This window comes from Alosa pseudoharengus, unplaced genomic scaffold (genome assembly GCF_046254945.1).
Source record: "Alosa pseudoharengus isolate Yale_2024_CS ecotype anadromous, Long Island Sound unplaced genomic scaffold, YU_APseudo_1.1 YU_APseudo_1.1_scf_4, whole genome shotgun sequence".
NCBI lineage: Eukaryota > Metazoa > Chordata > Actinopteri > Clupeiformes > Clupeidae > Alosa > Alosa pseudoharengus.
Window position 1 is genome coordinate 18511101 of NW_027468774.1, and position 12636 is coordinate 18523736.

Sequence of the window (12636 nt, forward strand, 5' to 3'; positions counted from 1 at the left end):
TTTCTTCTCTTCTCTCCTCTCTCTTCCCCAAATCCCTCTCCATCTCTTCCTCTCTCTGCCTCTCTCTCTCTCTTTTGTCTTGTCTCTCTCTCTGTTTCTCACACACACACACACACACACACACACACACACACACACACCGCTGTAACTGGAGAGGAGGGCCGGTAAAGGGATCTGGCTCAGGCGTTGGGACTGACCCATTCATTAGTGAGAAGAGGGCAGGAGCAAAAGAGACGGAGGGACGGAGTGAACGAGAGAAAAAAAGGAGGAGAAGGAGAGAGAGGACACAAAGTCCTGTTTGGCTCCTGTGCTGTCTCACAGAGGTGATGTGTCAAAGACACTGGAAAGAGAGAGAGAGAGAGAGAGAGAGAGAGAGAGCAAAAGAGAGAGAGCATGAGTGAGAGGGAGAGAGAGAGAACATGGGAGCAGGAAGTGATCAAGTAGTGCAGGGAGATTCTAGCTCTCACTGTTCTGTGTGTTATTTGCTTGTATGTTTGGCCTTCTCTGCTTTCTACCACACTCCTTTTCTCTTCTCTCCTATCCTCTCCCACCTTCTCAAGGCACACTGCCAAGAGGAAATGACTTGGGGTACATTGTGTGAGAGCAGTGGTCTCCACATAAATTGTGTGTGTGTGTGTGTGTGTGTGTGTGTGTGTGTGTGTGTGAGAGAAAGTTTGTATTTGATGTGTGTTGAGCAGAAACACTGAAACTTGTGCAATCTGAAAGGGATCTAACACACTTGCGGTGTTCTGGAACATCAGTTACTCATAAATAATTGGTACAGAGACACACAATGCACACACACACACACACACACACACACACACACACACACCACACATACATGTATATGCATGCACATAATCAGATACACACACACACACATATGTATATGCATGCACATAATCAGACACACAAACACACACACACACAAACTCGCACAAACACATACACACGCACACACACATACACACACACACACACACACACACACACACACACACACACACATACCCAGCCTGTGAGTGTGCACAGACCGCACATCCCCTCACACACTCTCACACAGATAGACACACAATGAACCACACGGTCAACACGGAACAGATGTGTGGGCTCATGAGAATCAGAAATGCATGATGGTCCAAACTTGAACACAAAAACATGCAGAGAGCAGAGAGCAGAATCAAAGTCTCAGCCATTCAGTGAGTAGAACAGGGACAGGAAACGCTTCGGAAAATGAACTTGTCCACATGTGGGACTCTCAATGATACTAGGAATAGGACAGGAGAGAGATAATGACATGGAGTGGTCACCCATTTAGAACCTTCTAAAATGTTTCCCAGTACTTTTTTAGTGAATCTTAATGTTAGGATTTTGTTAGATTTTAGGTCGATTTATTTGATATGTGTGCTTGTCACTCTGTAATGATGTGCGTGACGTCAGCCAGACCCCAGCAGGTTTGGAGCACAGCTGCATCCACTTCGTGTTCACTCACTCTTTGGCTCTGGTCAGAGACCAGGGTGAGGGTCATAAAACAGAGAAGCTCTGTCGTTCACTCACACTAACATGTGTAATGACCACAGTGACACTTATACAAAAGAAGGAGACAATTAACTGTAATGAGGTTAATAATGTTCAGATTCATTCCATTAAGCACCACTAGAGGGCCACATAAGACTAATCATATTTAGGTACTTGTTTAAGATTCTGTGGATTACTCACAGGTTTCGGTTTGAGGTTTGGTTCTAATTCTGTTGTCGCTTGTTTTACTAAAGGGTATTAACAATGTGAATAGAATAGATAGCATTCGGAGTCATTTTTTGTTCTTTTCTTTTTCAAATTGTACTATCACCAAGTACAAATAACACACACAGCTACTTAAACGTATTTTCTTAGAGTTCAGTTCTCAGTTTACAGAAATAACACCGCATCCCGATTATATAACACTTATTGACCACACCTTAAACTATGAGACGTACTCTGAATCAGTGCACATGTGTCATTAGTTTCCACCAACCATTTATGCTACAGCCCATTATGTTTTGGTCTGAATACGTCAATACTATGGCAGAGTCTTCTCCACATATCATAAAAGGCCGAGGAAGGGCTCTGTTTTAGTCTGTCCCCTGATAACCTGCGTCATTGCTCCTCTATGTAGCCCACCCACATTGATGGCGTGGCATGCTGGATTGATGGCAACACACCCAGTGTAAAGCAGCCTCGGTTAGGGCTCTGTGCTGCTCAGTGTTCCATAAAGCAGAGAGGTGACCTCAGTCTGTACTCCTCTGGGATGCTGCTTTTAGGCTCCTCTCCCACTGCTCCAAGAAACAGAAATCTTTTCTAGTGCCCACGCAGAATGCACCACTGAGCGCTGTTTGGTACTGCTTGTCTCCCACTAACTAAAGTTACTTTTCAATTTGTTCATGGGAAATACACAAAATGTATTTGTGAAATGCATAGTATGTCTAGCATCAAGCAAACTCCATATATGTTTAAACTATTCCAACTATGCAGTGTTTGTAATGCTGTGACATGTCACTGTGTTATTGTGTCAACACTGCAAGTAGGTGTTGAAGTAACTTGGAAATGCATTGAATTCAGCAATAGCAGAGTTGAATTCAGCACCTATTGATTATTATGTGTGCAGGCCTCCCTGTATGTCCAGAGCTTCCCAGGTTAACTAAATCTCCCTCCTCCTCCTCCACCTCCTCCTCCTCTTCCTCCTATTTGTGTGTCTGCAGGCCAGAACCGTTTCCCAGGGTGCCGCTGTAAGACGCAGTGCAACACTAAGCAGTGCCCGTGTTACCTGGCTGTGCGCGAGTGCGACCCCGACCTGTGCATGACCTGCGGGGCGTGCGACCACTGGGAGAGCAAGCAGGTGTCCTGCAAGAACTGCAGCATCCAGAGAGGCCTGAAGAAGGTACGCATTCTGATCCCAGACCAGTGGGATATGACAGTGCCAACGAATGAAGAAATCAAAAATGCACTATTCATTTACGTTCTGTAGAGATGAAGCAAAAAGTGTTTTTTGGAGTGAGAGCATGCTTAGTAAACAAACAATCACTCAGACGATCTGCCCAGAATTGAACATATTTGAACATATTTCACCACAGTTTTTTAAGTTCACTCCAGCGGCTTCACTTTTTTCTGAGCGTACACTGTTCATTGTTTTTTTCCGTCTTTTGTCAGCTTGGGTACAGCTGCATTAAAACTTGAAACAGATTAGTTATAAATAATCTCTCCAGCTTCATGTCACCAGCTAGGTTAACCTAATGCAAATGTACAGTTTTACTTATTGTCAACACAGAACATTAGTATGTTAAGCAGTTGATGTTATGAAATGAGTAATCTGTGTGTGTGTGTGTGTGTGTTTATGATCTGTTTGTTAAGCAGGTGATGTTATGAAATGAGTAGTGTGTGTGTGTGTGTGTGTGTGTGTTTATGATCTGTATGTTAATGTTATGAAATGAGTAATGTGTGTATATGTGTGTTTATGATCTGTATGTTAAGCAGGTGATGTTATGAAATGAGTAATGTGTGTGTGTGTGTGTGTGTGTGTGTGTGTGTGTGTGTGTGTGTGTGTGTGTGGTGTGTGTGTGTGTGTGTGTGTGTGTGTGTGTGTGTGTGTGTGTGTGTGTGTGTGTGTGATCTGTATGTTCAGCATCTGCTGCTGGCTCCCTCTGATGTAGCAGGGTGGGGCACCTTCATCAAAGAGTCCGTTCAGAAGAACGAGTTCATCTCTGAGTATTGTGGAGAGGTAAGTGTGTACATGCATAATCACACACACTCATAGGTGCAATCTCTGGTTAAAGTTTAAAGTTAAAATGGACAAAGTGTGATAGAGCAGGTCCTGCACCCTCTGGTGTGCATACGTGTTTAAGACAGAGTGGGGAAGAGAAGGTGAAAATCTCACTTTTAACCCAAGCCAAGCCTATTATATGCAGTTCAGCACATGCATACTTTCAACTTAGAACACTGCTATCTAGTGATTTTGACCTGACCTACCCGCAACTCACCTATTATCTGGGCACTTTACCCGCACCAGGTCAACCCCCGGCGTGCTTCACTACTTAACACAAAGATAAATAATTCATCAATGACAGTTCTAAAGTTTTTTTTGAAAAAGGTACTGGACTTTACAGAGAGATGAGGGACACCTTGAACTGTTTTGATATTGACCTGAAATAACCTGGTGCCAGGGCACACACTCACGCACTCAGACACACACACGTATGGACGCACGCACGCATGGACACACACACACACACACACACACACACACACACACACACACACACACACACACACACATACACACACACACAGTTGTGCCTGTGTCTAACCACTGTGCCGTTTTTTGTTCTTCCTACAGCCCAGCAGATTCTGTATAGTGGTATAAAACTATGTTTTGTGTCTGTGTGTGTGTGTGTATGTGTGTGTGTGTGTACGTATTTGCGTGTTTGCACATGCACTTCTTGTGTGTACATCCAGTTGATTTCACAGGATGAGGCTGACAGACGTGGGAGAATCTATGACAAATACATGTCCAGCTTCCTCTTCAATCTGAATAACGGTAAGAGATGAGATATGCAGCAGGAGCCGCTCCATGCACATGCAGCACTCACACATCCACGCAGAGTGAGCAGCATGCTGAGTTCATGGACCCTCACTCTGCTCTTTTGTGCTGCCTTAACAGACTTTGTCGTGGATGCCACAAGGAAAGGGAACAAAATCCGCTTTGCCAATCACTCCGTCAATCCCAACTGCTATGCCAAAGGTAAGAGTTGACAGCATGGTTTGTGGAGCAAACAGAATGATTTTCATATCGATTCGTTCGGAGCAAAAACATTATTTTTTCGTTCCTGTTCCAGTGTTCCAAGGCCTCTCCTCTAAATGGTAACCGGTTAGAACATTACAGAAGAACGGTTAATAACGTTCCTTTAAAAAATGACATTGCCTTTACAAATTGATTTATGGCCGGTGGCACAATACTATAGGTTTTTATTTTTGACAAAGGCTTAAAGCTTAAATCAAAGCACATTAGATATCAAGGCTAACTGTTGAAAAAACTGTGCCTGAATTCAGGCGTTCTGTGAGATTTGAAAGTAGACAATTAGCCTATATAATATTATATCTTCAAAATGCCTGATAGCCTTAAGCCCTGTAATAGCCTAACCTATGTGTGGTGCTACCAGCTTCTACGATATTTTCCTAGTGTCTCTGGTAGTCTATGTTATTTTCTCACAATGTTTCAGTAATTTAGGCTACATACTGGGAAAGGCAGTTAGATAGTGTTGGATATGGAAAGCCTTTTTATCAACTAGTAGGTCTAGCCTATTGAACAGGGGAGAAACTAATTCATAGAATCTGACTAAATTAATCCTATAAGGGGTGTGGGGAACACTGCGTGGGTAGGGGACTTTCCAAGCCTATAGATGATAAAATGATAAATACCGTTATCAACCGCTTGTCTAAAATTGAAAATAACGTTTTCACTCTGGAACAAGTTAAATTGGTTTTGTTTTTGGATTACGTTGATACAAAAATGTTGTTTGTTTCCGTTGTTGTTCTTTGAACCATTTCTAGTCCCTGCTGTGGAGTGCTGGTAGTCCTTCAGAAGAGCTTGTATGTTCTTTGACACTGTCATAACTCTAACCCTAACTTGTCATGACAAAAACCGAATGACACTTTGTCAAAATTCGGAATGACAAAAACCAAATGACACGTTTATAACTTGTTTATAATGTTTATGACACGTTTATGACAGTGTCATGTCACTCTTATGTAGATACCTTCAAGTAAAGTGTAACCAAATGAAGTATATGATTCTCACACCTGCCCTTCTGATGGAACTGTTGTCCAAGCACTTTAGTCAATTGCCTCTGTGTCAATAATGTCATATTGATAACATAGCTGAACAGCACTCTATGTTATGGCTGTAGTATATCCCGGTATTGTGAATAAAGCTGCAGTCTCACACAGTTGTCTTTGAGTAATTTTGACCACATGACTTAATGATATTAACTTTGGATGACATTAGACAAAGTATAGCTTTGGAGCTTTCAGTCTGTGTGGCCCAACATTAAGTAACTTTTCAATGAACATATTTAATTTCTCGTGCAGTTGTCATGGTGAATGGAGACCACCGCATTGGGATCTTTGCCAAGCGAGCCATCCAGCAAGGGGAGGAGCTTTTCTTTGATTACAGGTGGAGCACCATCTCAAACACACACACTATGCATATAATGCAAGCACGATTGCTGTTATATAACCAACCATGCACACACCTGCATGCATATGTATGCATGTATATATGCAAGCACACATATAACACATAAGCACACACACACACACTCACCAACGCACATGCATCACACACACACACACACACACACACACACACACACACACACACACTCTCACCAACGCACATGCATGACACACACACACACACACACACACTCACACACACACAACTCACGCACACAACTCTGTTTCTTCTATTTTGTCAGATACAGCCAAGCAGATGCACTGAAGTACGTTGGAATTGAGAGGGAGATCGATGTCGCCTAGACAAAGGATGCGTCCTCTTTACCATGAACTTTGACCTCTGACCTTGAGGTTCCTGACTCCACCGCATTCCGTCACACTCAGTCTGGTCTGTATGACATAGAAGCTCAGCCAGCCAACCAACACATTGGATGGCGGCTCCTCTGTCCATGTCAAGTCAATTATCTCAATCACACGACCACATCAAACACAGAACTCTCTCTCTCCACACACACACACACACACACACACACACACACACACACATACTCACACACACACACACACACACGGAGAGAAACAGACACACACACACACACACACACCAGGTCTCTCTGTAACAAATCAGTGTACCCTGTTTAGATCTCAGCTCTCACCTCTGTTAGACAACAGGTCCTGTGCACCTGAAGCTGCTTGAGCTCCTTAACCTTTGTCTTGCTCTATTTATCTGACTAGCTCATTCAGTCTGCATCCTAACAGCCCTGCTTCTCTGTCTGTTTGCTACTCTGCTCAGAGTAGACCGTGCTATGCCTCAGTGTCGATGTAGTCGCTATTTTCCAGTTAGTCCTTCACGTCTGTTCGGATCTCTTTAGATCTCTGCTCCGCTGCCCTTACTAAAGGTGTAGCATCTGTACTCCACTCCACACACGCTAACCGGTTAACTGGTCATCTCATCCCTGTTAATGCTCTCGGACACGTCTGATGAACACCTAGTCTCTTGTCTGGTTAACCCTCAGTCATACGGCAGTCAGTGGGTTTCTCACTGCAGGAGGTCATCAACTCATAGCATCATGTGTTAGCCTCCGTAGCTTTAGCAAGATCTCATAGCTTATCCCCAACCTGAACTTGCATGCTGCAACATCTTTCCGTGTCTTAAACTCATTAGAAACAGTTCACATTACTTCCACATTAATACTTATCAATATCTGTTACAAAAACTCCTGAGCAAAACCATGAGAATAATAATAAGCCGACCTAATGAATGTGAACGGTCATTTTGGCTGTTAGGCTGCCCCTCAATTACACAAAAAGCTTTTCATTTCAAATAACAAAGGCTGAAAGTTTATTGAAAGTTGGTGTGAAAAAAGATTTAAAAAGCACTACCGCTTGTAGCCTATATATAATTGTGTTTCAGTGTGTTTGCCACATTGTTGTTTAGGTGGCCTGGCCCTTAGAGACGCTGAGGTGAAAATAAAGAAGTGATGGCGTTATGTTCAGATCAGATCCAGATCAGATAGAAATCCCATCACATTTTTGGAGTTGCATTCCATGGAGGATAAAGTTCAGAAGACAGATGAAGGGACTTGAGGGAGAATCAAAAATGAAGGAGTAGAAGTAAGAAGAAGACAGATGAGATAGAAAGAGATGAGAAAAAAGATAGAGGATTAGGATAGCACTCTTTATATTAGCTCAGTGGTTCCCAAACTTTTCATTGCAGGTCTACATTTCACACAGTAAAAAACAAATAGCACCCCCCCCCCCCCCCCCCCCCCTACTACCATCAGCACCAGGATGCAAAATTGAGATACTCACACATTACCTGCGATATAACTTAGGATCAACTGTTGTATTGCTTTTCTTATTGTGCACATTTCAACAGTTGAATAAATTCTCTTTATTAAAAACATACCCATCTTTAACTTCTCGCTTGGTTGTAAATCTGTACCGTATTCATGTTAGGCACATGTCCGTAGTATTAATAATTAGGCCAGCTGCTCCATCTCACATATAGACAAAATGCAGACTCTGACCATAATGCACAAGTTCAAAGTAGGCTATATTCATGTCACTAAATATGTAGTCATCACTTAGTAATGCTACTGTGCTGAAAGAGCACTCTCATACCAAATTTATAAATGCAACCTGTAGTTGGTTGTTTACAGTTTTGTTACCCTCACCCCCTATGCAACCATTGGGAGCCCGCCCCACACTTTGGGAACCACTGCATCAGTTTCATGTTTAAAGGCCCTCCAGTGCAGGAGTTGTGAATGTGTGTTCTGCACTAGTTTCTCAGTCCCCCCCCCCCCCATGAAACCAGTTTGACAGGAACTCTGTTGCAGTAGATCATAGGTAAAGTGTTAGCAGGGACCTTTGCTGCTCTCTAGTGGATAGGCAACAGAAATGCATCCAGAGACAACTATGGCTGCTGTGGTCATCAATCTTATTTCCTCTCCCGCCCCCATGGCATATATTCCACCTTCCCTTGGCCCCAGATCTGCATACTTGACTGAACTTGTCAGCTGCAGCCTTGATTAGCAGAGCACGCCATATTAAGTGAATCAGCAGCATTTTAATTAATTACAATGATTTTAGTTATGTGTGCTTGGGCCAGGGATAGACGGCACATGGGCAGGGCAGGGCAGGGCAGCACCTAGAGTAGGGTTAAGACTCCCTGTACAGAAACTAGCATGGTCATTTAATTGGGTGGTCAGGTTGTTTTAAACGTATTAAACATGACAAGGAAGGCAAGGAAGCTCTCACTTTTGGAAATCTGAATATGAACTATACACATTTAAAAGTGCTTGTTTTACAAGCCTTGGTTATCATCTCAAATGAACCCCTTTCTTGAAAGAAGTGTTACCAAATACAACCAGGCCTTAAGTATTTTTATGTCCAATGAAGAAGATGTTTACAAATAGATCATATTAAGCTATTTCTATGCTACTATGTATAATGAGATAATTATAAGTTACCCAGAGGGCTTTACTGGTATGGTGCTGATGGTTACAGCTCTGTGACTCCAGGAGGCCGCAAAAAGTAAGATGGGAAGGTTACATTTCAAAGGCTGTAGGTGGACTCTGTAGCTGTGGCTAGGCTAACTGGCCACTTGCAGACTGCAGGAGTTGAAAGTTGATGTGTGCATGTGTGTGCCACCAGGTGTGTGCATGTGTGTATGCTCACACAGTTCTCCTCCTGCCTGGAAGAAGATATATATTGTCATTGGCATCCCTCCCCTCATTCCAAAAGTTGTTTGACAAGCAATTTGAGACGTTATTGTGTGCTGAAATGACACATAAAGATGCTAATGGATATCCTGTCATGTAAATGTTAGCGGATATGTGTATGAAAGAAAATAAACTCTACATTTATACTGTATTCTGTCTCTGAAGTTTATACATTCTGAGTATTTTTTAATAATGAGGAAGTGAGGGGAAAAAACAGCAAAGTGTTCCTTCAAGCTTATTTTATTGAAGTGACAGTTTGGTTTAGCGTCTCAATTTTACACAGTCATGGTTATATACAACGGTATTAACACAGAAAAAAAATAAAATGACTAGAAAAGGGAAAAAAATAGGAATAATCAATGTCTTCTGAAAGTGGTGAAACACTGCAGGCGACCCAGAAGAGCTTTCCCTGACCTTTGACCCCTGAACTTGAACTCTGACCTTGTGAACCAAACTCATCCTTCTAGTTCACCTTCATCTGTGATATAGTGATTAGCAAAAAATCGCTGAAGCCAACATCCTATCATGGACCTGATGGATGGATTCTACATCCCACATCTTTCCCCCTCTATCCAAAATAGTTGGGCCCTGAACGCTAACTTTACTGAGCGAATGAGTCTCTATGTACACACATTCCATTTGAAAGACATACATTACGCTGTGCTAGGAATGCTTAAGTCACTTTTTATAAACAAGTTTATGTCCCACACATGAAGGCTTTAGTACTGGCTACTGGCTACACCGTTTGACTTGCACCCAGCTGCATCACCTCATTCATAATGGACAGAGAGAGACTAGAGTGACACGTCAGTGGTATGACTAATAGTGGCATGACCCACCCAACACATATTCTCTATACCCTATTTGAACAAGATAATACAAATATACAACAAACATCCCTGTTTTGTAAGACATGATGGTCTTGAACTGTGTTGTGATGAGGGAGACAGCGGGAAGAGGGAAGCTGGACAACGGGAACAAAGACGACAGGGAGGGGGAGGGTCAGTGGGAGGGGTGCGGGAGGACCCGCTGCAGATATACGCCCAAATGGAGAGTGATCATCCAGAGGTAGAAGAGTGGGACACAGCGGAGGGAATGGAGTGGGTTTTCCTAGCAACCAATTCCTCACTCAGACTCGCACAGCACAGAACAGCATGCACATGAAGCAACGATGGTCCATAGTCCTCTTAACACTCACAGTCAAATCTCACTTCATCATCTTTCAACCATTACAGTACAAACCGGTCAAATTTAGAATTAAAGTTCATATACAATTCATATATTTATGTCTACATAAATAGAATACTCTAAGTGCAACTGGAGGTGTCTTAGGTGACTCAACTAGTGCTGGAAGCGAAAAAACTCATTATTGCGTTACGGAGCAAAGTGCAGAAGACATGCCGTTGGGATGCATAGCTTTTCAAAAGAATGGCAAATCGCTTCTATCTAGGTCTTCTCTAATGGCTTCTGACATTGACCTTCTTCTGTGTCAGCACTGTAGTCAGCAGGATGGCATCTCCACCGACTGCTTTGGGTTACGATGATCTCATGGGTAGCTAAGGGCGGAGGCAGACACGCTGTCCTACTGCAGGCATCAAAGAGATGAATAGCATGACGTAATTGATCTCAGAGACTGCTTATATTCAACTCTGTTCCATTATCTGCTGCATGAAGTAGGAGCTGGTGGCCACTGGGAGGCGATGAAGAGTCATATGACGACAAATCATGAAGCCATTTGGAGTGGTGCACTCAGAAACACCCTCTAGTTTAGAGGGAAGAGGACTGTTAGCATAAAGCCATTGGTCACACAAGCAGGTCTCTGGTACAGGATTCTGATCTGCTTGGTGATTCAGCATTACCACTGCAAATATTGTGACTGTACCAAAAAAGAGCTGAGGTCATGTTTCAGCTGTGCAGCAGAGGGTGGAGGACGAGCGTCCCTGATGATCACAGGCAGCATGCTGAGGTCAAACGGTTGCATTCTATGGAAGCACATTCACTTGCAAAAAAAACCCTGAAGCCGTTGAAAATGTTATGAAAAGACCAATATGCCATTTTGACTCCTGTTTTTTTTAATAGAGTTCACGTACATTTACTGTCACCTTACCATCTACCTAAGCCTATACCACAAGCAGTATAGTCATTTTGTTGAAGCATACCTCCCCACATTCCACGCAGGATCAATCCCAAAAGACACACTTTTACTGACAGATCCACCTGTACAAACACATTTCTCTCTTTCCTAGAGGTGGACTAAAAACAGGACTGTCCAAGTTTGTCCACAGTGGGCTGCAGGTGTTTGTTCCAGTCAAGCTGAAGAGACCTGTGTGATGCAGCACATTGATTGCTCACACCACATGGAGCCCTTCCTTGGACTATCAGTTTGGCCACGGCTATTGACCAAGGTTACTTGAGATTCACTGAACACTCCTGTGCTGCTTCAGTGATTCAGATGTTCTGGACATTTAGTGAGAAGCCATAGGAGAGATCGTAAGCCTCTCGCCAACCTCTGCCAGCTCACGCTGCATCCTGCACAATAGATCTTCAGAGGACAGAAGCAGCAAGGGGGCTAAAGCTTTCTCTTCAAACAACAACATGCTTTCTCTTCAAACAACATCATGCTTTCTTTTGTCCAACAAACCCTGAGTCTCATTGTATTATGATTTTATCAAACACCAGTCCTCTGACTTGACTTGACCTCATATAATCACCTACACACACACTGGCCATACCACGCCAGAGAGCGCATGCACTACGTGCTAACACCCACTAGCACCAGTTGTGTTTTTTGTTCTGCAAAACCACACTAGCCTGACTGACTTGAAGATTTGAATGTTTTCCAAAATCAGTTAAGCACAACAAGGATAGAGTGAACAACGAGTAAGCAGAATCTTTGCGTAACTACTTGTTTTTTTACAGTATTTTACAGTTTTCCATGAAAACCTTGTGCCTCCAAAAAAGGATGCCTAGTCTTCCGATAGCTACAGCCTTCTAGATAGGCTAGATAGACTTCCTTTTCCCTGTGTCCTGTTGTGAATGCTGCTGCTTTCCCTCTGAGCCTCCTCTCATGTCCTGCACAGGCTTTGCTGAGGCCTCGTGACAGGTAGCCGACCTTGCACGCTTTGGCGTGACACCTCTTACA

At 43.1% G+C, this 12636-nt stretch overlaps 1 protein-coding gene across 3 annotated transcripts in view; it reads left to right on the top strand.

Annotated features, from left to right (window-relative positions):
- The window catches only part of ezh1 (enhancer of zeste 1 polycomb repressive complex 2 subunit), a 21109-nt gene extending 11464 nt beyond the window's left edge, over positions 1-9645 (top strand). For all 3 annotated transcript variants that reach the window (XM_076265118.1, XM_076265121.1, XM_076265122.1), the window contains exons 15-20: positions 2742-2920; positions 3662-3757; positions 4492-4573; positions 4697-4777; positions 6124-6208; positions 6513-9645. In XM_076265118.1, the coding sequence (XP_076121233.1) occupies positions 2742-2920; positions 3662-3757; positions 4492-4573; positions 4697-4777; positions 6124-6208; positions 6513-6573 (584 nt within the window). In that variant the 3' untranslated portion in view covers positions 6574-9645. The remainder of the gene's footprint in view (positions 1-2741; positions 2921-3661; positions 3758-4491; positions 4574-4696; positions 4778-6123; positions 6209-6512) is intronic.
- Positions 9646-12636: the final 2991 nt, after the last annotated feature.